The 26,852-nt window shown below is 37.9% G+C and overlaps 1 protein-coding gene and 1 long non-coding RNA gene across 2 annotated transcripts; one reads left to right on the top strand and one right to left on the bottom strand.

Moving 5' to 3' along the window:
- Positions 1-1,256: 1,256 nt before the first annotated feature.
- LOC139710381 (uncharacterized) lies at positions 1,257-8,217 on the bottom strand. The gene is made up of 3 exons (XR_011709454.1): positions 7,966-8,217; positions 4,793-4,872; positions 1,257-3,768 (listed from the first exon to the last, which is right to left on the bottom strand). It is a non-coding gene; the product is annotated as an uncharacterized lncRNA (long non-coding RNA).
- A 542-nt stretch (positions 8,218-8,759) lies between these two features.
- Positions 8,760-20,118, top strand: LOC139710373 (steroid 17-alpha-hydroxylase/17,20 lyase-like). Its single transcript, XM_071622287.1, has 10 exons — positions 8,760-8,839; positions 10,827-11,004; positions 11,741-11,914; positions 13,835-13,928; positions 14,186-14,344; positions 15,995-16,203; positions 16,559-16,681; positions 17,867-18,106; positions 18,456-18,554; positions 19,458-20,118. The coding sequence occupies exons 2-10, from the start codon at positions 10,839-10,841 to the stop codon at positions 19,721-19,723; spliced, it is 1,530 nt and encodes a 509-aa protein (XP_071478388.1). The 5' UTR covers positions 8,760-8,839; positions 10,827-10,838; the 3' UTR covers positions 19,724-20,118.
- Positions 20,119-26,852: the final 6,734 nt, after the last annotated feature.

Raw genomic sequence — 26,852 nt, 5'->3', positions numbered from 1 at the left:
CAATATCTCAAATTATGATCTGCGAATGTCACATTATCCTTGTTCTTGTTTTATTTTATTTTATTTTTTTTTTTTTACAAAATTAGTCAGCATCCAAAGCAATGATATCTTATCTTGTTTCATGTTAATGAGAAAATGACTAGTATTTTTTTTTTTCTGGTGTCGGTAAAGTCGTCAACTGTATGAAAGATGAGCTCTTTAAAAAAAAAAGAAAAGAAAAGCCAGCAACATACTTCTTTACTTGTTATTCCAATCTTTTACCGTAGAATAGTATACCGGTATTATGATATATATATATATATATATATATATATATATATATATATATATTTTAGATCATCATGATTGTGTCATTTTCATGTGCATGTTTGTGTAATGATTTTTGTACTTCATAACTCACTTTTCCTACTGCGCCTTGAGCACGTTAGTCATGTGAAATTGGCACATTAAACGTATACTGTATTATTATTATCATTATTACCTATTAACTCTATATGAATGAAATGTTAATGTTTGATTTGACTTCTGTCACAGTTCATGCTCTTTTTGGAAGTGTAGTTACAAAGGTGAGGGGATGTTTTAGAGAATATGCCTACCATTCACTCTCCTACTCAAACCTACTAGATCTACTGTATGTATGTAGAGTATAATGTAATCCACAAACGGCCCATAATAAACTCACCCACATACTGTACTCCCAGCTATGGAAAAACAAGAGTAGCATTTTCACTCTCCACAACATGTGTTTTATATTATGCATGGGGGAGAAATTAATGGCAATTTTGCATCCTCTTAGAAAAAACAAACAAACAAACAAAAACAAAAACTACACACACGCACACACACACACACACACCCACCCACACACACACACACACACACAATGTCAGTTTGGATTTCAAATTCACACATCTGCATTACACCATCAAATCTATGCTTTCAGAAATCTGGATAGCATTTTAACAGACAGTCGATTTCCAAGTGAACCACATAACTGTTGGGTAAAGTGATTACCAAAAGCCAACTGAGGTCGGTTTTATCTTAAGCAAGTTTTGTGGAATTGCACTAAATCTTTTCTTCGAAATTTAACCCCCGAATGAAAACATTAGTTAACAGGAATTTTAACCAACTTATGTCGGTAAATGACAAACATCACTCGAAATACACATCAAACAATGTACATACACTAATACAAACCACACATGTCAAATTTAGCACTTGAGACACCAATTCAGGACAATTGTTCCAACATACAATCTCATTTGATGTGATCTAATATGGCAGTCTGTTGCAGAAATAAAGTACAGTGGTATACTGTTAACATTTGCGAAGGGAAGTAATATAGCACATTCACATGTAAAATGAAAATTCACAAGATCTGACACTGTATGAGCAACTTTGTAAATCTGAATGGATACACATGAGTTGTCAAAACAATACAGTAATGGTAGTATGGTACTGGATTTTATGAATGATTGAAGTACATGTATGATAATTAACACCAATGTAATTTGTATCTTGGACCAATTTTCTATAAAATAAGCATATTATTCTCATCTCCTACATCTGAAAAAAAAGAAGAATTAATTCAGTGCAAATTCCTAGCAGAAATGCATACTTTACAACATAAAACAAATCAGTTGTTTACATTTCACTTTCAAACCTCATAAGGACCAATCTTTCTAAGTAATAAGAAACAAAAAGTACTTGTATTACATGTACATGGGTCTAGGGCAATTACCCCCTGGGCAATTACCCCGGACCCTTCCCCTGGTTCTAATCCTAATCCTAACCCTAATCTTTACTCTTACCTTACCACTACGCAGTATTTAGCCAGGGGGTAATTGCCCTCTGGGGCAATTGCTCGGATACGCATGTACATACATGTAGGACAGGAAAAATATAGGAGAGAATAGGATTGAGAGAAAAGAGCAGTACAGAGTTCATCAAATGAAGTGAGCAAGAAAGAGCGGATACATAGGGGTGGATGAGGCTTGAGATTTACAATGATATGGACATGTATTGAAGTTACAAACACAAACACAAGAAAATCAGGATAAGCAAAGGAATACAACAAAAATGGGCACCTAGGTGCTTACATGGTTCAATTTAGCTAGTCAGATAACAAAATCAAGTAGCAAACAGAATAGCAACATATTCCGCATATAATGCAATGACCCGTTGTGAGTTATCTGACATCAAATACTAATTTAATGCAAGGAAAGTACAAACTGAGTTTTCAAAATTATACATGTAATGAAAATAATATTCGATGCCATGTCAACTTTATAGATTTGGGTTTCCAAGATAAATTTGAAGCTTTCAAAAATCTGTAGTAACATGCTTCAGGTACACTATAAAGTGCTTGTTCTACTGCTAATTATTTTACTCATTGCAATGCAGCATAATACAATATTGCATCCATACTCCAAAGTCAAATACACACATGTGACAGGTACTATGTAGGTGCATAATGAAAAGGTGGAATTTCATCACATTTTTGAATATGTAGTATGTTGGCTACTGGCCTACCTGGGAGCAATGCACAGAATTCTTGTGTTGTGGGCCTGTACATGTATATGCTATCACATTTCTCCTGAGTCGAGTTCTAACTGCGAAGTGATACACAATAGCCTGCCTTGTATGATAATCATGAAGAACTTGATTACTTCTTACGAGCATAGATGAAATTGCTTGGGGTACACTACTCAAGTGATACATGAAGGATGCCAGTTGAAGACAATTATATCTTGTGTTTTCAAATTACCATTCACATTATAAAGATTGAAAGTAGTTTGATCCGCAATATTTTGGTTAAATTTTCTATAGATTTTTTTTTTCATTACCATGGAAACACATAAATTACATACCACATTTACCTGTAATAGTGGCCACATATGCCAAGTTCTAGGTCAACTCCTAAAAAAGCAAGAGAGTTGTTGTAACTTGGGTTGGAACCAGGTGCAAGCAACAATAGTGTTGACAGATATTTGGGCCATGTGAGGTCATTTAGAACTAGTTTCCATGGCGATGTCACAGTTTGGTGCTCTATACATCCCTTGTCAACTTGTACACACTATATGTGGGTGTGGTGTGTAATAATGGTATTAGCAGCTTTTCACATATTCGATACTTGTCTACATTATCATAAGTAAAACTAACTCCTTGAAAAGTGAATACATGTTTCAAAGAAGCATTGACCACTAATAGTATCAATATAAATGTACCTTATCATTCATACATGGTACAGGTGTATAGTCAAAATACAACAATATCCATCATATGGCAAATGGCTTGTAAAATAACATGGCCACTGTTATGAGGAGACCACAATTAAAGGTCAGTGCCTATTTCCCTATAACATTGTAAGTACATGTACTTCTCAAGCAAATGCTGTTTTATTATGCAGACTTGATACAGGAAGGGTGGAGATGACAAATAAATGGTTGCATTATGGTTGACTCAGCAAATTTAGAAAATAAGGGATGGATGCCAAAGTTTCAAATCCTCCTTGTTTGTACAGGAGTCCCTTTTAAAATGGTCTCACTGCCATACAATGTGGCCAGCAGTCGCGATTTAAAACGAAGATCAACTTGAAGACAAGATCAGCTGCACCCACAATGCCTTGAGGACTGTGCCCTGTGCTCTACAACTGCAGATACATGTACCTGAAGAGGGTATAATTTGCTTTCTCCAATAAGGAGGATGAAGGGCTGTGAATGCGGATGTTCTGTGTCGACCACGTATGAGCAGTTAAAACAGTCCTTCCTGGAAGAATGAAAAAGGCAAGCATATATGGAAACAGCGTGTAAACATTTTGAAGACATATTGATGTGCACTATTTTCTTATGCCTTCATACACATGATATTTCCAGTAATTTTGTATCATATATTTACTAGCAACTCCAGCAAACTAGAAGCAAGAATGACCAAGATCAGAAGGTCATTCTTCAAAGCTGAAGATCTACTATGCACATACAGGAGTGAGTCAAACATGATATCTGGAAACAGAGGGAAAACTTGTTTCAGAAGGGAATGGGGAGGTAGTACAGGCCTGTAAGAAAGCTATAGATCACAACAGAACAATTCACACAATTCTGGCCTTCATGGTGCTATCTGTTTGTTTGTTTGTTTTTTTTTTCCCATGTCTAGCTTAATTACAAACCAGAACTATCTTTGCAAAGAAGTGTAACTTTGTCTAAAGTCAATTTTTTTGACCAACCCCCCCCCCCAAAAAAAAAGAAAAATATATATCAGTGACAGACAATTCTTCATTCAAAGTTACATTTGACTTGCATTTTCATGTCCTCCGAAACTGATTAAATTGGTATCAGTACGGGCCAATTACTAGACCTAGGCACCTATGGTACACTATAATACACACTATTAAAATGATTGATTGGTCCACGCTGCATATTGTGATACCTGTCAAATGTATGGGCTGTTGCCATAGTCACTATACATTATAAAGAAAGAGAAGAATCTACATACATGTACATTTCCTTGGAATGAAAGGGCAGGGTAAAGATTATAAGATGTGCCTTCACAGAAATTTCACTCTTAAGTTCACTCTTTAGTTCTAGGTGACACTCAAAATATGTACATGTGTTGTCATTAGAATTATCTGGTACGGTACAATACATGTACCATCACTTCCAAAAAAAAAGTTGTTTTTTTTTTCCTCCCACAGGAGTAAGGTCAAGTTGTGAACAATGGTTATGGTATAAATGTACCTAGAATGTCAATCTTTTGAATAATGCACTTTCAGTAAATCCTGAAAGCTGAAACTCACAGCTTTCCAGTCAATGAGTGAGCTTGAATCAAAGCGTGGTCAGGGATGCAGCCTCCTTATGCATGGTCTTTCCGCATTCGCTGAATAGGAGGGAAGCAGATTCAATAACTGTTTACCTGAGGGTAAATAATATTCATACAAGTGAGGTGTTATACAAATGATGTGTTATACAATGCATTATTACATTATTTCCTTATATGAATAGGGGGAACTTTTTACTCAGCACAAAGAAAATGTAATACAAACGAGTCTCTTCTAAAAAGCACCTTAGCCCTTCACTCCAATAACCAACACCACATGCAGGAATTGATTGCCTGAACTTTTGGTATCTGATTTTTGCTCTTAAATTGCTCATTTTGCAGTACAGTGTAAGTGCTACTAAAATGCCAAGTGCTTATATCAATGAAACTATTCATGAAAATATACATTTGGTATTGCTACCAACATGAATTAACACACTGAATTACCTGCAGAACACAATACAGAGGTTCATCTTTCCTACCAAGGAACACAAAGGACTGGCACAGCCTCTTAGAAGAAGTAGTGGCTGCTTCAACCCTTGATACAATATGTCAAGGGTCAGCAATTAACCAACCACTGCATCATTGGGCATTTTTGTGATTGAGGGTACCGCCTATCGGCACCCTATGAATTTGCAGCTCGTTTATTACAAAAGTATAAAACAAATTTGCCTAAGTTTTTCCTCAAATAAGCTGTAAATACTGCAGTTCAAATCTCGTGACTGTTCTGTTGATTCTGAATCTCCATTGTAAAATTATGCAATTTTTCTTCGCGTGGCTGAAAAAGGGTACCTCACGATCTGCACCCCTTCCCTCCATAGGTAATACAAGTGAATTTCATAGTCATGCGTTGTTACTGAGTGGATATGTAATTGAAACATGTTTAGTTTGTTTTGTTGGCTTGATTTTCGTTTCTTTGTTACTGTTTTCATAGCTATAAAATGGCACTTAATCCCACGCGTACCTTTTTGTTCTATACGCACAAACAGCCATGATACGCAGGGTGTCGATGTACCCTGCCGATAGCTGGTACCCTTACCACACATTGAAGAAACCGTCCAAGTCTATTAATTGTGGGAAATGTGGGCATCTTTGGAAAGGCAAGACAAGATAATGCACATGCTTACCAGCTACAGTACAGTTACAGTTAAAGTGATTTTAAAACATTACCCTTAACTTGGTCAGACTCAGCCTGAGAGGATTTGATTCACTTTCTAACAAGACAAATCAGTCCTACTTCACTGCCTGTCTGATGATGCGAGACTGAATGCGAGTAAATTCAAGTAGATCGGCTTTGTCATGCCAATGTCAATGGACAAAGTTGTGGTTATGTGTATGCATTTATACCAGTGCAGTGACAGTATGGCAGTACAAAAAACAACAACTATGTAGTACGTGAACTAGATCTAGGCTGGGCCTGTATAGAGGCAGAGTCAATACCCAGAACATACCTTTTAGGGCCTAACGCGCGTTAGGTCTAGAAACTCTGTTAGACTAGAGTCTAGAATTATGTCTAAAGGCCGTGTCACACCAGCCTTGCGTGCGACTTGCAAAGAACAATTTTGACTACCTGGAGGTCCCTGTAGATATCCGCACATGACAGTACCTAGCATGTATCTCAAAAGTAGTCGCCCGGAGGTGCGCACGCATATTTTTTCACCCGCAGCCGTGTTTAGGCCCTGTCACACCTTTCCGGGCAAGCTACTCGGGCTTGTTACGTGTAGGGATTTTCTAGCATACCGGACATTCCTGAGGGCGGAAAAGGATTTGTGCGAGTCAGCGCATGTGTCTTACTTGCTGGAAGCGTTATACTTGCGAGTATACTGTGTGACCTTTGTACCAGTCGCGTGGGGGCTGACAACTTAGTGAAGGAATTTCTCTAATGGAATGGCTGAAATCTCACAGAATTTCATTATCTTGGCTGCATACGGGACTGCGAAGTACCTGCGTGGGAATTGCCTGGGAAGTACTGCCGCTAAGGGTCTCCTACTACTGGCGTTCTGCGTGGACCTCTACGGGCATTCCTGCGACTCACCCGGAAAAAGTTTTGGTCATGCTCAAAACTTGGCTGCGGTTAAATCGGACTTGCGTGAGCACCTCCGGGCAACTACGCGCTAGATACTGTCAGGTCCGGACCAACTGCGGAGAGCTCCTTGGAGTAAATTTGTTTCCCCGCAAGTCAAGCCGCAGAAGTTCCCCCGTACGGTATGACAAGGCATGAATGAAAATTGCAAACATTCTTGTTCGCCCGCTGAAAATCTTCTACGTGCTGGAAACTACCTCCTCGCCACAAGCCCGCGTTATGGTGTGACATGGCCTTAACGTTAATACTACAGTCAGAGTATCAGGCCTAGATAGAGGCTAGGTGTTTCTGTTGTTGTTTTTATTTGAATCTATTTGCCGTTTACCATTGATCATTTTTTCCCTGTATTAATTTACGCCAAAATGTTACTTATGAATTACTTTAGAAACTTCAAATTCCAAAATTTTCCCTAGGCAGGGCCTGCATTATTTTAATTTTATTAGAAATAAATCAAAAATACCAGGTAGGCCTAGTACTCTATGATATCAAATATATCTAACGTTAGAGTGTCTAGTCTAGTCTACTAAGAAGCTTATTATAAATAGGTTGCATACGTCTACGTAACCTTTTTTTTTTTCTAATGAGGATGTTGTTACGAATGTTAGGCCCTAGCGTTACCGCCTGCCACCGCTATACAACATGATACAATCGACCATATTGTGGTCCATTTATCATATGAGAAGTCCTCCCCATTTATGGACCCATCTCATTACTGGTCATTAGTACGTGTGGGACTATTTTTAGTCGGACAGTAGGAGTGCTCCTACTGGACCTAGTACTAGTTCTAGATCTAGCGGGTTACTCTGTTAGACTTCAAGGCTTCAGCACCACGTTGGCAGAATACTATATCAGAGTATTCAGACATAGATAGGCGTATATGGGACTGTGATATTGATAGACTGCTTTCTTTCGCTGGCGAGTCTGCGTCTATGGCAAAATACGTGGAAAGTTACAATCTGCAATGTAGCCTCTGCAAGAGAGTGACCGCTGTGAAGGATCGAAACAAATGGCAAAACCTCGAGAAAACCAAACGAGCAACTGAACAAACGAAAAATGACACCTTTTTTTACCGGTATGTGAACACTCCCAAGATCGCACGGATGTCATCAAAGGAGAAATTCAGCAATTTGTCGGGGTAGAAAGAGCGAACAGGACACTATGCAAAGCCGCCATTGTAAGCTCTTTGGTGCTAACAAAGTGCCATAGCGCATAGCACTGTGACTCCTCTCAGACTGGCGCCACCTTTTGGCCGGGAAAAGAGAGGAACGTATTTTTTTTATCAGAGTGAAATGTTTTTATCAGAGTGAAATGGTTTTAGTGCAGTGAAATGGTTTTAGTGCAGTGAAATGGTTTCGTCAGAGTGATACGGTACGCCAAAGTGAAATGATTTTTTTTTTACGGAAAAATGAAATGATCTATTTTTTTTTTTCTTGAAAAGTGAAATGAATTTTGTGAAAAGTCAAATGTTTTTGGTTAAAAAGTGAAATACATTTTGTGAAGAGTGAAATGAATTTTTATTTGAAAGTGAAATGTATTTTTGTGGAAAGTGAAATGTATTTTTGTGAAAAGTGAAATGCATTTTTGTGAAAAGTGAAATGGATTTTTATTTAAAAGTGAAATGTATTTTTATCTAAAAGTGAAATGTATTTTTGTGAAAAGTGAAATGAATTTCTATCTAAAAGTGAAATGTATTTTTGTAAAAAGTGAAATAAATATTGGTGAGTGAAATGTATTTGTTAAAAGTGAAATGAATATTGGCTGGAGTGAAATGAATTTTGTATTGTTTCCCTAATGGCGTTCCATAAGCCATATACATAGGCAACCTACATTTGTAATTATCTAAGCGCTGTCAGTAGTGTTGACCGTCGACCAGCTACGAGCAAGCTTCAAGAGGACTCGGTCGGTCTCGGTTAGAGCATTTCAATCCAGTTATTTCATATCTCCGTAAGTTATATGTTATTTGTGACCTGACAGCTATATGAGGCAAACCTAAGGTATTACTTCGCACCGTTCTCTTGTCGAAATTAATGCTGTCGTTAAAAAAGGGTAGAGGAGGATCGAGGAGGAGAGCATGCCATAACAGTCAGCCCAACCAACCAGACACCGTGCGAAGCAAGGCGAGCCCTTGTGCGCAGCGACAGACAGGGCTGTAATTGTAAATGTAACAGTAGGCCTACTATTAAGTAACAGGGTCCTAAGTTACTACTATAATGTCTTGGCGGAGAAACTGTGAGTAAGGTATGATTGATAGTACACTGTATGTATAATTACGTAGAGTCCAACCAGCTTATTTTAGACATCATCAGCAGACACTGAGGGATCAGTAAATAGCACAATATTTTCTACAGATACTGTAGAACTGCTGATGAGTCACTTTACGTAATAGTACATTCAGCAGAGGGGAAAACTGACAAGTATACAAGCAATCCATAAAGCCAAAGCCGTAAAAAAACAATACCGTATGTAAGGGAAAGGATGTTCATAATTGCAAAACTTGATAGGGATTCCCAATTTTTTTACTTGTTCATGTGACCAACATTCATATTTCGCCCTTGGAATTGTTTTAAGGAGAAAATGTGTAGCCTATTGATGTTGTTGTTGGGTTATTTTTCTTCATTGTAGCACTGGGTAATGGTAAACTCAGTGTGTTGCGTTATACATGCATCTGAGGAACAAACATGAAGAATTGCACTACTTCCAAATCTGATCAGTCATTGAAATTCTTGCAGTTGGTTCTAAGGGCAAAATGTAGCAGAATACTTGTAGACAGAATGCTTTGAAAAAAAAAGCTCTGTAAAGATAATCTTGTAGTTTATATTGATAAGTTAGTTTTTGTCATATTGTACAATGCACTACTTTCATAGAATTTCAGTAAAATGAATTTAAGAAGTTGTGTATAATATGTACAAGCTGAAATTTTTGCAGTGGTTAATTTATTTGTGCTAATTTCATGAATCACCTTTGGTCTACAAAAAGATAACTATACTATTATCATGAGCTGATATAGAAATCTGCAAAAACAACAAGAAAAAAATATAACTTGTTACAAAACAAAATAGCAAGCCATGCCAGATGGATTGCTTGCAACTACTAGCAACTACCATAGGTCTAGCGCTATATGTGGGCCATATGCCATCTGGGGCTTGGCAATAGGCTACGTGTACCCGGTATAGTCCAACCTCTCGTATCCAGACGTGTCAGGACTGGCACTCATGCAGATAAGGGATTTGGCTGGATATGGGAGACTCATATTTAACCCGTTGAGGACGAGTCCCGAGTATACTCGGGCAAGCGTCCATGGGAAATGCGTGTTGTAGCAAAATCAAACCGTCTTCAAACGGGTTAGTACACACAGCTGCCTACATAATGGTAGCTGCTGTACGTGTAACCTATTTCAGGTAGCATTTCTGAACATGTCACGTCCTCCTCAGCTGGTCTGCTTTCAACATTTTCTGATAAAATCTTGCGCAATGAAGGATACCCTGTACCATGCCCTGATCCAGTGAGAGGATTTCTGTCCTTGTTCTTGCAGTGACTTGGGTGTAGTGAATATCTGAATGTATCTTATTTAGATGACAATTTGTAAGTGACTGCAGGTGACTGTATGTTATCATGTTGGGAATAATACATAATTCATGTGAGTTTGTGTAGGAATTTTGTTTGAATTTGAAATCCCCATTGTCCTCGTAATTGTTCGAGAAAAAAGAAGAAGAAGAAAGTCATGGCGAGATGGTGTCCAGATCATAGAGAAATCCAGATAAAGGGTGGCTGGATAAGAGAAGTCAAACTCCACTTTGAATGCAGAACACACTTCCATGCCAAAATTTCAGCTTGTACTTCAGTAAGAAGGTCAAAATTGTCCTCAATCTGTGACATTATATTTACCATTCACTTTTCATGTAAATTCAATGGTCTATTTACAATTACTCAGGAGGTATCCAGTATGAAAGACATCCTAGGAATGTTTTTCAGTGTAGGTCAGATCAACAGTCTGACCATCACTGCAGCTATTGGACTGGTCACCTTAACTCTGGCTTATTGGTCAGTGAAGAGACCACACCGCTTTCCTCCTGGACCAAGAGGGCTGCCCATTGTGGGGAGTATCTTTGGTAAGCACCACTAGACCATGGACCACTTGTAGTAATTTAAGCTAGGATGGCATAACGAAGCATCAACTAATCAGGTCTGAGCATTGTACTTGGTGCATCAGTACCTGTACTCATTGCAACTGACGATAAAACTGCCAACCATTTAATGAAAAGAGACTAGAGAGATTGTATGATTGTATATTAGATGACGTCTTATAAAATTCAAAGAGATAGTGCTGTTATGCCTTGCCCACAGCTATGATAAGGGCATTTCTATACTTATCTTTCAAGCTGCCAGTACATTCGTGTAATACAACTTGCGATATTTTGTTCTTTCAAGCTGCCAGTACATTCCTGTAATACAACTTGCGATATTTTGTTCTGAGCTTTACCCACATGTACACTACATGCATCAGGTGAAAATATGGAATGATCCTGCAACATTGATTAAGATTTATGAGCTTCATATTGTTTCTGCTGTGTCTTCCACAAAGGTTCTGTTGGTATGAAGTGCCTTGAAATGAAAGCTGTAAGGAGTGAAGAAGACTGACTGATGACTCTGAATTTATGTGTTGTTGTTTTGTTTTGTTTTTGTGTGTGTGTGTGTGTGTGTTTTGATGGCATGACTTTTCTGTTTGAAAGTCATTGCCATTTACGGTACCGTACCATCATCTGGACTTTTTGATGACTATGTATGTGATATGGTTGATCTGATTACTCATTTACTGTCCTCTTGATTCACAATGTTTGTATCCAGGCATGATTGACAGTCCACAGATTATATTTGGACAGTGGGCCAAGATATACGGCAACATCTTTGGTTTCAAGGTAGGAGAGCGATGGATGGTGGTTCTGAATGGTCAAAAGGCCATCAAAGATGCTGTCATCAAACAAGGAGTGGATTTTGCTGGACGACCAGATTTTCACTCTGGTAAGTTTCCCAGAACAAAAATGACTTAAAAATTGTCATATTTTGATAATTTTGCATTGTTTTGCATAATGTAAATTAGTTCTCATACACATCGTTGCATAGCTACATTTAGGAGACAAGTGAATGTGTACATCACAACCAGAGGAAACACAGTGATGTGTGTTCATGATGCGCAAATGCAAAGCATTGATAAGTCAGTTAATTACACACACAAGTGCCACTCTTCATTTTGTGGGAGGAAGTGAAACCCTCATGAATGCTGTCTTTAGTAGCATAATGGCTAACGGTCCCCTAATATACTGGAAGTAGAACACATATCCCATTCCTCACCTTCTTCATGTTGTATGAGCAAACCCAGGAATACTACTGATAATTGCCATTTCTTGCAATTGATGATCACAGTTTTCTGTGCTCCTGTGTTGTAAGAAGATCAGTGCTTTTAGTCATTACATGTATATACATCATGCAAGCTATTGTGCACTACATTTGTACTAAACCAAAGCTGAGAAGTACCTTGAAAAGTGGAAAATAGCTGGGTATTGATCAGTTTATATACAGTGTACACATATGATACAGTTTGGGCTTCATTTCCCATCTTTCCTCCGCGAAATTGACAAACTGGATCACTTCAAAGCCTCACTCAAAACTCACATTTTTTACCGGACATTCAATTGCTAAAGTCTGTCTTGGAGGAGTCTGCGCCTTTGAATGTTTCTATAACAGATATATGGCGCCATACAAATGCTGTGGATCATCATCATCATCATCATTTAAACCCAAGAAGTTATGTAACACTTTGATCATATTGCCCTACCTCTCACATCTTGTGGAATGTTTGCATGAAGCAGGCAATGTCTCTATTAAACACTGCTGTTAAAGTGGTTGTATGGTGTAATTCAAAAGTTTTTGTTTGTTTTTATATCAAAATAAAATTCTGCCAGGTACTGACATGTTTCCCTCAGCAGCAATTATTATTAAATTTCTTTGTTCACTATACAACACAAGCCGTCCAGTCATAGAAACATGATCATATGACTGAGATTGTATCATAAGTGGTATACACAGATATCATATGTAATACTGTAAAAACAGTACAACATGTACAATATGCTGCTTTCCAGAACACAGAAGTGAATTCTTTCTTTCTTTCAAGGCATGTCATGCCTGGCACTTTTCCGTTTATCATACACCAATTTCAGAAAGTATTAAAATAGTTTAAGCCAAACATCACACAAATTCACGTCCAAGGTTATCTTCCAAACCATTTTTCTGTTCACATGTTACATTACAAAAGAAAAAAAAATCCTGAATTGCAAACAGACACAACATGATATTTGACAGATCCATTTACCTGTTCCTTCCGTAATGCTGTCATACTTGCCAATATGTAACACTTGGTATGCTAGCATCCCACTGTCAATGGACTTGTAGGTGGTAATGACATTAGACAACCTATTTGCAAAGCCAAAGAGACATTGGTTAAAGGACTGAGCCCCATGAAATGTGTGGTGTTTAATTCAATTTGAGAAACTTATGTTCTATTTGAAAATACATGTTGATGTTTGTATGTGTACTTCTTCAATTTGGTGATGTCTGTCATAAGTTAAATGACAATATTTGTGATTTATCTTAATGATATTTGATTACCCTGTAAGATAAAACAATGAGAATTAGCAATTATTGAATATCAGTGTCTGAAGCCAGAAAAGCTGAAATTAAATGTAGAGTTGTTCCTGCACAGTGATTAACCTTATAAACTCACCAAGGTAGGATTGATATTATTTCAAGATGGTTTCTAGCTTTTTTTGCTGTGTAGAGAAATGTATTGTCACAGCAATTCTTATGTATCAAAAGATATCTTTGGTGTGCCATGCTTACATGTGTTTAATGTATTTTATATCTGCTTTCCCTTATTTGCAGTTGAGATATTCACTGAAGGCTTCAAAGACATTGCGTTTAGCTCCTTCTCTGAAACCTGGAAACTTCATCGCAAGCTGGCTCACACGGCCCTGCGGTGAGTTGGAATTGAAATTAATGTTCTTTGTTGTTTGGGTGGTAGAAGGCTTCACGGTGCACCACGTATTCTTTCTGAAGTAAGTGAGTGGCCCTGAAAAGGGCCTACCCAATCCCGACATTTCGGCAAGCATGTTCTCGCCGTTCTCAAGGGATTCTCAAGGGATTCCCTTGAGAACACTCCCATCACCATCAGAATCATGATTACTTGTCCTTTGACTCCTAACTATTGAATGTAACTGTCTTTTCTTGTCACAGACATTTTGCCACAGGGGAGCCTCTGCAGAACCTAATCTCCAGCATGTATCCCAAGCTGAAGAAGGCACTGAGTGAGAATGGCAGCAAACCAATCAACCCAAAGATCCTCCTCAATCTTCTCCTCTACAACATCCTCTCACAGATGTGTTTCGGAAAAAAGCAAGTTTTGATTGTTACTTCTAAGTCAATGTATATGAGTAAACTTTAGATTCTTTAATAAAAGTTTGATTTTAGGTCTCAGTTTACTTCACGTGATGTCAGAAAACTTTGTGTTATATAAAGTTTCATATTGGAATGTAGACGGTTTGTCATGAATATGAGAAGAAAATGAAACATGTTTAAGTCCTACCCTTGTTCTCCTAGTAGTACAACCTTGATTTGTCTCAGTGTAGTAATGATGCAAATGCACCCTGTGCCACAGGTCAAGAAGAAGGGAGGGACAGATAGACACAGTAGCCAGGTGTACTTCACTATGTACACAATATACACCAGGTGTCAAGAAGAAGGGAGGGACAGATAGACACAGTAGCCAGGTGTACTTCACTATGTACACAATATACTTGTACACCAGGTGTGTGTTACAAGTGTTAGTGTATGTAGTGGCTCACAAATGCTATGTGTTCCAAAAGAACTTAATCCAAAGTGTATATATATATGGTTTTCTTGTTTGTATTCATTGACATATTAGGAATTCTTTGATAGTTATCAGGAATAACTCTTATACTCTTAAAAATCAGTTTCAGTTGTAGATCTTGAATTGGACTGATTTTGTCATCATTCCTGATTCATAAAGGGTTCAAGGAAGAAAAAGTGTTTGATGGGATAATTGTGATTGTATGAAAAGATAAACTGTTCTGTGAGAAAAATGCCTTTGCAAAGAGAACACCAGCATCATAACTTTAACCAGTCCTTAGCTCAGATAGCTCACTCATGTGTTTGTCAGTCTGCCTGCAGGAGGTTGGGAAAATGAGTTCATTTCTTTGGGATACTCTATAACATTTGCCTTTGAAAGCTTCTATGTTCAACACATTGAAGACTAGTCCCGAGTAAAGTCAGGCAGATGTCAATAGAAAACATGTAATAGAGCAAAATCAGCTCTTCTTGAATGGGTTAAGGCTTGTCTGTTTGATGAAATACAAAGTTTCAAAGGAGATATGTATGTGCAATGAACTACTCAATACAAGTAGTACAGTTATTACAAAAATATTGCACAATTTGAATTTATCAATAAATTGAGATGCAACCTAGCATGTCTAGTTATGGTGAACATAAGTAAAGAAAAATTCATCAAAAGTCTTGCTTTGTGGCCAGAAATCAAAAGTGATCAATGAAGTAATCGTATGGTGTATGTACATAGGTATTGGTATATTTTATACTGCAAAAATGATTACATCAGGGGGCTTCTCATGAAGCGTTTTGTCTAACAAATTTGTTGGACATAATTACTCTCAGCCAATCAGATGCGAGGACTTCATTAGCTTATAACAGTCTGTCAGAAAAAAATATCTAACAAAATACCCTTCAATTAATATCAGGTGATGCTTGTCTATAAAACATACAGCACCTGTAGGTTTCTGGCAGTGTCAACCCCCTCTCACTCAATGGAAGCTAAATTACAGAGCAGGCTTGGAAAGGGACATGTGAGCCAGATAGAGGAATACTCATAGGGATGCCTGCAGGTGGTCCAATGATTTTCAAGAGCCTGGTCAGACTGGTCTTGGGCTAAAAGGTTCATTGGGTGGCACAGTGTCTTCATGCCAAGTTTTGATCTTCATTTCTTTCAAATTCCCATTTATCTACATATACCAGGTATGAGCTAAATGACCCCAATGTGACAGGCTGGATGAAGATTAATGAAGAGATCAATGAGGGCTTTGGTCTCGGTCTTGCTGCAGACTTCTTCTCTTGGGCCAAGTATCTTCCTACCAGTGGGCCCAAGCTGCTTCGTGACACAGTAGCCACCTTCTTTGTGTTCTTGAAGGAACAACTGAGTGGCTTGGATAAGACCTATGATCCAGGTTTGTCATTGTTTAAAGGTGCTCAAAATTTACTTTGCCATAGAAATCAAAGAAGGGCAATGGGATTCACTGCTACATTACAAGTAAAGGACACACACACAAAATATATATATATATATATATTTACAAACAAAAATAATATAATAGATTGATTGCATAGGCAGGTGGATCCTGTACACACATGTCTTTTAAATGTTTTCTCATGGTTTTTTCACGTAATCACTATGGACGGGTACCTGGTAGTAGCTGGAACAGGTTGGAGTGTATGAATAAAGAATCATTACAAATGTTGAAGATGTATAGTCTTTCTCTTGTTCAATGAAGTGTATGTTGTTTGTTTGCTCCTTTCTTGCAGAAAACATTGATAACTTCTACCACCTCATGCTGAAGGCCCAGGACGATGCGAGAAAGGAGGGTGAGAATGTGGAGAAACTGACCGACACCCACGTCTTTCAGACCATTGCTGACATCTTTGGAGGTGATTTTTTTTTTTTTAAGGACAAGTTCACCTTCATATACATGTGGATTGAGTGAAGGCAACAATATTAGTAGAAAACATTATTGAAAGTTTGGGAAAAATCAGACAATCCGTTCAGAAGTTGTGAATTTTCAAAGTATCTGCACAATCACTGCTAGAGGAGAAGACTACTACAGTGTATGATGTCACATGCGTACAACAATATAAGGAAAATAAAAAGAGAATTTCACAAAACTTGACTGTTTGAATAAAGTGCACATTTCTTTGACATGTTACTGACTTATGTTAGGGGTAATATTATTTCCCATGACTTCTGAAAGAGAAAAGACAAGTGTTCTTTTATTGTGTGGGAAAAGTGAGAAAATCTTCGATTTCTTTATACTTTCTTTATATAGTTGTACTCATATAATATCACAAGCTATAGTAGTCTTGTCATCCAGCCGTGACTGAACAGAAACTTCAAAAATTCATAACTTTTGAACGGATTGTCCGATTTTCCTCAAACTCTCATTGATGTGTTCTACTAATATTGCTGCATTCACTCAACCCACATATCTATGAAGGTGAACTTGAAGGTGATGCAGTCATTGGTCCCCAGATGACTATCAATTATGCTGTCTGCTAAATGAATTGAAATTTAAATTTGTATGAAGATTGTTTTTCAGGATAGCTATTTAGTGAAAACATATTAAACCTGTAAAAATCCATGAATTTTTTACTTTCCATGTAGTGTTGATGGAATTTCTACCATTTTACTGTATTTATGAAATGCATCTTTAATTTGTTGAGGGACTGCACTTAGAGTCACGAAGTTTGCAGATTAGTCGCCTCTAGAATAACTGTAAATTGTGCCATTGCAAAGATCCACAGTTACATTTAGACAAGGGCCCTTTCTTGCCATTCATGTGGCATTATATGAATTGCAGGCTAAGGTTCCCACACTGTTTAGACACATTTGTCAAACCTTTCTTACTGATGCCTTGACGTGGAATAAAACAGTAGCTAGCAATTCTCTTCAACATGCTCATCTGTTTTGTAAATGCTGTACACTGTGATTGATTTGGATGCTAAAGTTGATTCTACGAACAGCACATCTCATCGGTCTAAGCATTTTCTTGGGTTGTATTACCAATTTTAAAATATCTATTCTTGTTTTTCTCATCCCTCTTATTTTATACTTTCCAGCTGGGACCACAACTTCTGTGGAAACCTTGTACTGGGCCATTGCTCTTCTAACAGAACTCCCAGATATCCAGAGGAAGGTCCAAGAGGAAATCGATGCAGTCATTGGTCGGAAGCGTGTACCAACCATTGAGGATCGTGGCACACTCCCGTACACCGAGGCAACTCTCTATGAGATCATGCGCTACAGCAGCATTGCTCCCATAGCTGTCCCACATGCCACTACCAAGGACACTGAACTACGTGAGTTTTAATCAGCTGGCTCCAATCCTCTGGACTAGGACTCTCCTTTAAACACTGTGGTTGTAGGAACAAGGTATACTGTGCAATATCTGTGTTCAGAATTGCCACATCTTGGAGACAGTGTTCGATTGAAACTCAACTCGGCTGTTAGCAGTTAGCAGTAGTTTAATTTATTTCACTGATTGCATGGCAATGTGAAAAAAACTAACATACTGCTGCTAGTACTGTCTGAAAACTCCCATGTATTCCATGTATCGCATTTCTGCACATGCTAATAATGTCAGATGCAATTGTTCAATGTTCTTGTGATAAAGTATGAACACACTTCCTATTCTGTCCCTTTATTCAGATGGCTACATCATTCCCAAAGGAGCTGTTGTCATGATCAACACTTACTCCATGCACTTTGACCCCCAGGAATGGGATGACCCAGACTCCTTCAAGCCAGGTATGTAGCCCAAAGTATGTTTTATAGCAAGAGCAGTTTTCAGGGAGGCTTAGGGGGCTTTCACACCAGGCTTGCATGGAGTTGGGTCCTACAGCATACTGACCATGCCAAGCTCATGCCCAACTTGGTACCAAATTGGGTGAAGGCTGCAAAAGGGTGTAAGAGATGGACACACACAAAATTAAATACGTTAAACTTTCTGCATACTTTCAGCATTTAGAGCTTTATTTGGTGAAATCTGTGCAGATAACTCTGACAAGATTAGCTTTGATGCAGTGACTTTGCTCGTATCTTCTTTTCCACATTCATGTTCATCAAACAACCACCAAGGATATGAAAGCATTGGTTCAGTTGTTCCTACATGTGTTCCATTGAGATTTTTCACACTAAACACACTTTACTTGTTATCACTCAATTTTGAGTGACGAATATGGAAGATTTTTTCATTGATAGTTGTTAATTAATTCATGGAGAGTTAAGCTGATCTGGCACCATGCTGTAAGAAAAGAAGAGTTAATCAAAAACCATGAAAGTTCAGAAATTTTCATGTAGAGCAACTTAGTGCTCATATTTTGTGCACTCTGATTGTGTCATTTATTGTGTGATCATAAATGCAAGTAGAAATGATAACAGTAGTACCTAACATTAGCATTTCAGACAAGCTTTAGGAACATAGTAACATTTGGTGTAGGGTTTCCTTTCAACTTCACCCAGACTTGTCCCTTCTATCTGGACTCTCATGTAAAAACAAAATGAAAGAAAACGCTGTTCAATGGTTACTGAGTTGAAACAATTAAATAATCATATCACAAAAAGCCCTTTGAGATTGATTTGCTCATACGATATACTTCAGTCAGCAAACCTAAAGATATAAACTTTGACATGTTGTGATCTCCTGTACAGAACATTTCTTGGATGACAGTGGCACAGTCCGCCAGCACCCTCCCAGCTTCATGCCTTTTGGAGCAGGTCGCCGTAGCTGTCTCGGAGAGGCAGTTGCTAAGGCCGACCTCTTTCTCATCTTCTCCTGGTTCCTCCAGAACTACACCTTCTCCAAGGTACCGGGTAAGGAGAGCGAGAGTCTCCTGAACATGATCCCTAAAACAGCTACAGGCCGTCTCTTGACCCCCTATGAGGTCATCATCACACCCAGGCCAATTGAGGAGTGATCCCATGTAGCACTTCTCTTGACTTCTCTTCAGGGATTCTAGTCGACCTCGCACAAGTCGAAAACTCGGCCAAGTCGAAGCTCCAGAAAAGTCCCGATTTTCTCTTTACTTATTTCTTTAAAATAATCTTTCACAAGTCAAAGTTTTACATGTCGAATTTTGCCTATGTCGAAGATAATTTCGAGTCCAGATTTGTGTAAATACATGTAATTTCCCTCGCACAAGTCAAAGTTTTTTTTTCCGGTACGTTATTCAAACATGGAAGTGAGCATTCTTTCATTCTTTACCAAACAAACGAAGGAAAAATCGCACTACTTTGTAATAAAATACTTCCAAGAGTCAAATGCAAGTTAATCCTAATGTCCCTTGTATCCTTGATGTCCAGCTGAGAAGAACATAAATCACATGTTCAAGGTTAGAGGCAAGCCATGTGCAGGCGGGCCCAGCAGGGTTTGTGGGGAAAAAGGGAGAAAGAAACAATCCTTACAATCTCCACCAATCTCACTGAGTGGCAAATGTTTGTGAGCGTAGCATGTTCAAAATTTCTTTGCGACAACAAAAACTGTTTCCGACAATAAAAACAATCTGCAAGTTTGACTGCATTTGTTTACGAATTTGCTTGCAAATTCCCTAGTATTCGCTACACCCACAAACATTTGCAGCTCAGTGAGATTTCGCGGAGCACGCGAACGATTTGTGAATAACACAAATGGCAAAATCCAACATTCGTAAGTTTTTATGCAAATGTGTTCGGACAATGAAGCAAAAAACAAAAACATATTTTTGCGCAGTTTGTGCCAAGTTCTCATGATTCATGTGTAAATGTCGCATGTACTTTTGCTAAAATACAGGGTTACTTACGAATAACACGCATCGGAAATGCAACCACGCAAATTTTTCAATAATCATCGGAGAATAATGTTTCCAAGGAGATTCATACATGTAGCTGTCTTGAGTTGAGGATTTTCTCTTTCCTGTATTTCTCCTTCCTTTCCCTTTCATTTTTCCATTGCGTATTTGTGTGCAGACCATCACTTTGTTGTTGTTTGTTTCTGATGACCTAGGCTACCCCACAATTAACGAGCATCGTTTTTCCTAGGTTCCCCCACACATTATCTTAAGTTTCAAATATAATTTCCGCATGCATTTAGAGTAATTTAAAGTGTACTTTGGGATCTTTTTTTTTTATATCAAAATTTCGTTTTCATATACAGTGTATATAGTTGCTTAATGAGTGGATGTACTACTGTAGTATGATATGATTTTGTCTTGCAGAAAACGTAGAGCGTTAAAAGGTCATACATCAAACATGCGCCAAACGTTAGTGAGAATGATTCAAAAGGTACATGAACAGGTATCGCAGTTATGTCGTAAAATGATTGGAAGAACTTCTCGGATTTCGCGAAACATACACGAGACAATTTCCAAAGTTTCTGGGTCTGTTCAGGGTTTCACGAAGATTTTGCAAACATCGCGCACGTCTGACGAAGGTCTCGCACGTAATGACAAGACTTTTGAGACATTTTTTAGACGAAATCATGACGAAATCATGACCCATTGTGAGGAAAAGCTTCGCAAAAAAAAAAATCAAATATTTTGAAATTCTTGCTGAAGTAACGACATCCCCAAACAATTGACGACGCCTCCGAACTCCTGCGTTCGTTTGATGAATTTTGCAGACTAAAATGTGAGTGTTAGATTTTGCCACTCGCGACGTGACCACATCAAAAACGCATATTACTCGCGGCGTATTTCGATTATCGCAGTCCAGTAATTGAGCTTCGCAATTTTTTAAATCAAACAAAACAAAAACACTAAATTACTACATATTGCTACCATCTAATGTAATTTAATGGCCAATAAAAACATAAAAAAGACACTGCGTTATAAAAATTCATTGGGAAATATCGCGAAACATGCGCAAGATATTCTCCGAAGCTGGCGGTCTGTTCGGGGTTTCACAAAGATTTTGCGAACATCGCGCACGTCTGGCGATGGTCTTGCGCTATGACGAGACATTAAAGACATTTTTGAAAACAAATCACGACCAAATCATGACGCATTGTGCGGAAAAGGTTCACAAAAAATTCTAATTGTTTTGAAACTCTTGCCGAAGTAAAAACGACATCCCCAAACAAATGACAACGCCCCGAACACCCATTTTTGTTTGGCGATCTTTGGCAGACATTATGTGCAACACATTTCGATTAACGCAGTCCAATAATTGAGCTTCAGGATTCTTTTTTAAAACTTGAACAAAACAAACAAATTACAACATCTTACTACCGTCTACTTTAATTTCACGACCAATAAAAACATAAAAAGGACACTGCATTATGAAAAATTTGTCAGGAAATACAAATGGAAAAAAATTCGACTTTCGCGGAAGTCAAATTTCGCATAAGTCGAAGTGTTTTCGTCTGTCCCAATAGATTCGACTTAGGTGAGGTTGACTGTATTACATGATAACTAGTGATCTTGAGAGTAGAAATCTAATCATCATTGCATATGTTGGGGAAATACGTGTAGACAAATGTGTCATGATGAGGTATAATTGCCTACAGAGTGTTATATCATATAAATGTGTAGTAAGTGTGTTATAAATTGTGTAGTAATCATATGCTGCAATACGATTTTATTTCATTATGTATTTTCCGAAATGTGCCTTTTTTTCATACTTGTTACAAAGAGACTTTGTACATGCTGTTATGCAAACTTGACTTGCAATGAGTACTCTTTCATTTCTGTCTTTCATCTTTAGTTGAATGATATCAAATTATTTTGATTGATCTATGTGGTTTTCATATTTATAGTTGTTATCAGGTATAATGACACACAAGTCTTGCATGAATACCAAAGGCTGTGTGTATTCATGGAGACAGCTATTTGTACTGTGCATCATGGTATAGGGAATAGACATTTACCTCCTGTATGTGAATATTTACCTTACACTGGTCAATAAATTGATTTACGCATGTATGGGTGTGTACATATCACTACTTCTTTGTTTGGTTGCTATCTGCTGCATTTACCTTTTGTCATCTATTATTTATCTGAATATGAGAGCTCTGTGCATGTAGTTTGTATGTGATGAGTTGTGCTGTATTAGCTGTTATGAAAGGAACACTTGAAAACACTCCCTCTTGAATTCTTTCATTTAATGATAAATAAAAAATGTTATTTATAAATAATAAATGATCAATAATTGATTCATTTATTTCTGTACTCATCAAAGGGATTTGTAATAGAGGTAAACTTTTGTCTCATCATGGTGTTCTCATTTTCATTCTCTTGGCAGTAGAAAAAAAAAATTGGAAGTAACAGCATTTATACACAATGTTTGCCATACTTCTAAATGGATATTTAATCCATTGCATACATGACATGTACTTTTAAAGGAAAGAGCCATTATGTAACAGGTCAAAACATTGCTAAAATAACAAAGCAGAGAAACTCTGTATGGAAGAGTGACAAACAATGTTACTATGTATTTTAGTACACATTGTATTTCCTAGCATGTGTATCAAGTGTATCTCCTATTGTACAAATTAACCACATAGAATTAATTCTAATTGTTCTGTAGCTTGATTCTTACTGGCTGGGCAATCATTTCATAATTCTTGGAAATATGCAAGGGCAGGAGACAAGGAGCAAAGAGACAGGGAGAGGGAGGGGAAAAGGGTGAATGACCTGTCACCATGACTTGACTTGCTCTTTCTACTGGTAAATTGAATCTTTAGTCTATGGTTTAGTATCTTCATCTAATTAGTTTGTTGGATTTTTTTTCTTCTTATACAATAAACAATGTTAGATGTCCCTGATTTCTAATACAGTACTCTCCGCGTAACCGGGTATCGCTTAAACGGGTACTCCGTTTAATTGGGTAGAAATGTCAAAGTCAGTTCCAATGCACATTAAAATTACCTGATAATCGGGTTGCCTCTCCGCATAAATGGGTAAATAATTTTCTTCTAATCTACTTTCTACCCAAATTTTATCACAGATATAACACTTTAAAAAATCATGAATGTCAAATTTTCTACGTAAGCGAGGAGTCTATAGTCAAACCACAAAGTTTTATGAAGACATATTTGTTCATAAAAAGAGTGTAAATTATTGCTCCTGACTGAGTAAGTGTAAGGTATGTATAATGTGCCGTGCAAGCACGCATGTTAAGCATACAGTGCAGGTGTTCGGTGCAGTGTACAATGCATGTTGTACATACACATTGTGTGTGTCAAATGTGAATGAGACGTGTTCTTCTGTTAATCGGGTACTCCGCTTAATCGGGTAAGAAACGCTCTGCCCGAGCCTACCCGATTATGCGGAGAGTACTGTATCGAATTTCAAAATGTGGTGGAGGATGGATGTCATTAGACAACGCTTTTCACATTCATTAAAGTCTTTCATAGGAAGAATAGTACCAGTTTTGTGAGAATTTATTGAATTCCTGTTTAGATGCTGTAACTTTCATAACTATACACATCATGGTTGCACTTTAAAAATGTTTCTTAAAACATTGTATCTTGTGAAATGTTCAATTGATGAAAAACAGAGGCACAAGAATATATACATGTAAAACTTACAGCTACTTCCCCCAAGAGTTTACCCATAGGCCTTTGTTTACAGTGCAGGGCTGGGCCGAGCCCAGCCTCAGTTGCGATACTCAGCCCAGGCTTTTAACTCAAACCTATCAATATATTGTCGTAGTGGCGCTCTGCTTGTAAACAAAACGATTATTTGGGAGCGCGCCAGTCACAATTTGGTACCGCATTTGGCCCAGTTTGTGTTTACAGTGAGAAAAGGCCAGGCCAAGCCCGGGCTTAGCCCCGGCCGAGACTACCTGTTTTAGAGCTTGGCCATGTGCGCAGCTGTTTTTGGTACTGCATTTGGCCTTTTGAGCATTTACAGTGAAAGGAAGTCCGGGCTCAGCCAGGCCTTTTCACTCACTGTAAGCGGGTTCTTAGTAACTTCAAAGTTTGTGAAGGACTCTACTGGTCTAGTCTGCAAGCTTCAGCCTGTTTTATTTAGAAATTGTAAAAAACCCAAACAAACAAAAGCAAAAAAGAACTTTATGAACCCCCTCAGAATTGAGCCAGACTTGTCTGAGGAAGATCTCTTAAAATGTAAGCTGAAGCTTGTGGACAAAACATAAACTAGCATCACGTACCAAAGACATAGCCCAGGTCATCTTTAGGTGTAGATCTGAGAGATGTAGTGATGAATTAGTCCTCACTCGGAACAAGGAGCAAACTATAACTATGGAGAATAAGTCAGGCAGGAGCACACACCAGTAAATTGGTCTCTCCTGCAATGATCAACTAGATAGGAAAGCACAAATACATGTAGTTTGCAGTCAGTGTCCATGATATATTTTCACCTTTCACTCTGTACAGTTAATTTCCCCACCTATCAGTTGTGACAGGTAGTGCACTGTATCAAATCAAGTGTCCTTTTCCCCAGTACATGTAGTCATATGCATTGTGTAATGTAATATTGACAAGATATGCAAGTGAAGTAAAAAAAAAAAAAAAAAAAAAAAAAAAAAATCTTCATCTGAATGTTATGTATAATACAGGGTAATAAGAATTATGATGTAATTTATTATTTTGTAATGTACAACCTGAAGTTTTATTTTTATAAAGCATTTATTGACATTCATGAGAATAATAAGGCAGCAAGGTCTCTACTTTTCATACTTTCACTGATAAAGTGTTCAAGATATGACTGACAGGAAATTAATAAAGCATTTACATGACTATGAATTTTGTGCTTGGCTGTTGAGTGTGTGTTTTCATTGTGGGTGAAGTTTTTGTGTAACTTTGTGTTTCCTGTTTGTAAGTACACAATCCCTGTATGCATCCACCCACCTCTTTGTCAAGTTATCTGTTCCTCCCTGTGATTAGTATTTTGTTACAAGCAATAACATTGAACTGCATTACAAAGTAACACAAACATAGCATGGACATACTGCAATATCATAAAGAAATGTGCAGTAATTACGGCAGTATGATGTAATATGCTTGTAGAATTAGCAATACTCAGTTGTTACTCAGTGATGTATTGCTGTATGTGCTTGAAGATATTATAACAGGGTAGGGTACAAATTGTATCACCATAGTTGCCATGTCCTCCCAGAGTAGTAAAATTGTCAGCCAAATATTGTGTAAAGTGTATGTTAGGAAATTAATGCTCTTCATGCTCACATAAACTTTAGTTGACCTTTTATCTTCATCAATGTTCCTTCCTTCTCTCCAATCTTTTTATTTTTATGCCTCCGCCACGAAGTGGTGCTGGAGGCATTATGTTTTTGGGTTGTCCGTCCGTCCGTCCGTCCGTCCGTCCGTCCGTCCGTCCGTCCGTCCTTCCGTCCGTCCGTAATGAATTTTGTGGACAGGGTAACTATCAAAACCTTTTGAGGTATCCTAATGAAACTTGGCATGTATGTGTATCAGGGGGTGAAGTTGTGCCTATCAACTTTTGGGTGCACATGCTCAAGGTCAAAAGGTCAAGGTCAAATGCTTAAAATTTCACTATTTCCCCCATATCTATGCAATACCTGAAGATATTTTCTTGAAACTTAGTGTATACATGTATTACCCAATTAAGATTCTCTGGTGAAAGTTTGGGGTCATGAGGTCAAAAGGTCAAAGGTCAAAAGGTCAAGTAAAATATTAAAATTTCACTTTTTTCTCTGTATCTTGGAAATTGTTCAAGGTATCTTTATGGAACAAAGTATATATGCATGTACTGACTGGCAGTGGTTATCTAGGGAATTTGGGGTTCATTTGGTCAAAGGTCAGGGGTCAAAGGTCAAGGGCAATACTTCAAAATTTTACTATTTTCCTTGTATTTATGCAATGCCAGCAGGATTATTTTTTTTAAAACTTGATGTATGCATGTATAACCCACTAGAGATTGTCTGGGATTTTTTATACCCCCGCCAAACGAAGTTTGAAGGGGGTATATAGGAAACAGCGGACGGTCGGGCGGTCGGTCGGGCGGTCGGGCGGTCGGGCGGTCGGTCCGTTGCAAATCTTGCGTCGCGAACTACTTCCTCAGTTTTCAACCGATTCCCATAAAACTTGGCACAGATGTGTGCCTTGGGTTGTAGATGTGCAAGACGTAT

This window comes from Diadema antillarum, unplaced genomic scaffold (assembly GCF_040938485.1).
Source record: "Diadema antillarum isolate AM-2024a unplaced genomic scaffold, OU_Dant_1.0 seq00001526_RagTag, whole genome shotgun sequence".
NCBI lineage: Eukaryota > Metazoa > Echinodermata > Echinoidea > Diadematoida > Diadematidae > Diadema > Diadema antillarum.
This window is presented reverse-complemented; position numbering and strand designations above follow the sequence as displayed.

What these genes read in the sequence shown, in the direction of transcription:
- LOC139710373 (XM_071622287.1), top strand. Translation starts at nt 10,839, where the DNA reads ATGAAAGACATCCTAGGAATGTTTTTCAGTGTAGGTCAGATCAACAGT. An exon ending in CATTGTGGGGAGTATCTTTG is followed by an intron (nt 11,005 to 11,740) that starts GTAAGCACCACT and finishes GTTTGTATCCAG; the next exon opens with GCATGATTGACAGTCCACAG. An exon ending in CTGGCTCACACGGCCCTGCG is followed by an intron (nt 13,929 to 14,185) that starts GTGAGTTGGAAT and finishes TTCTTGTCACAG; the next exon opens with ACATTTTGCCACAGGGGAGC.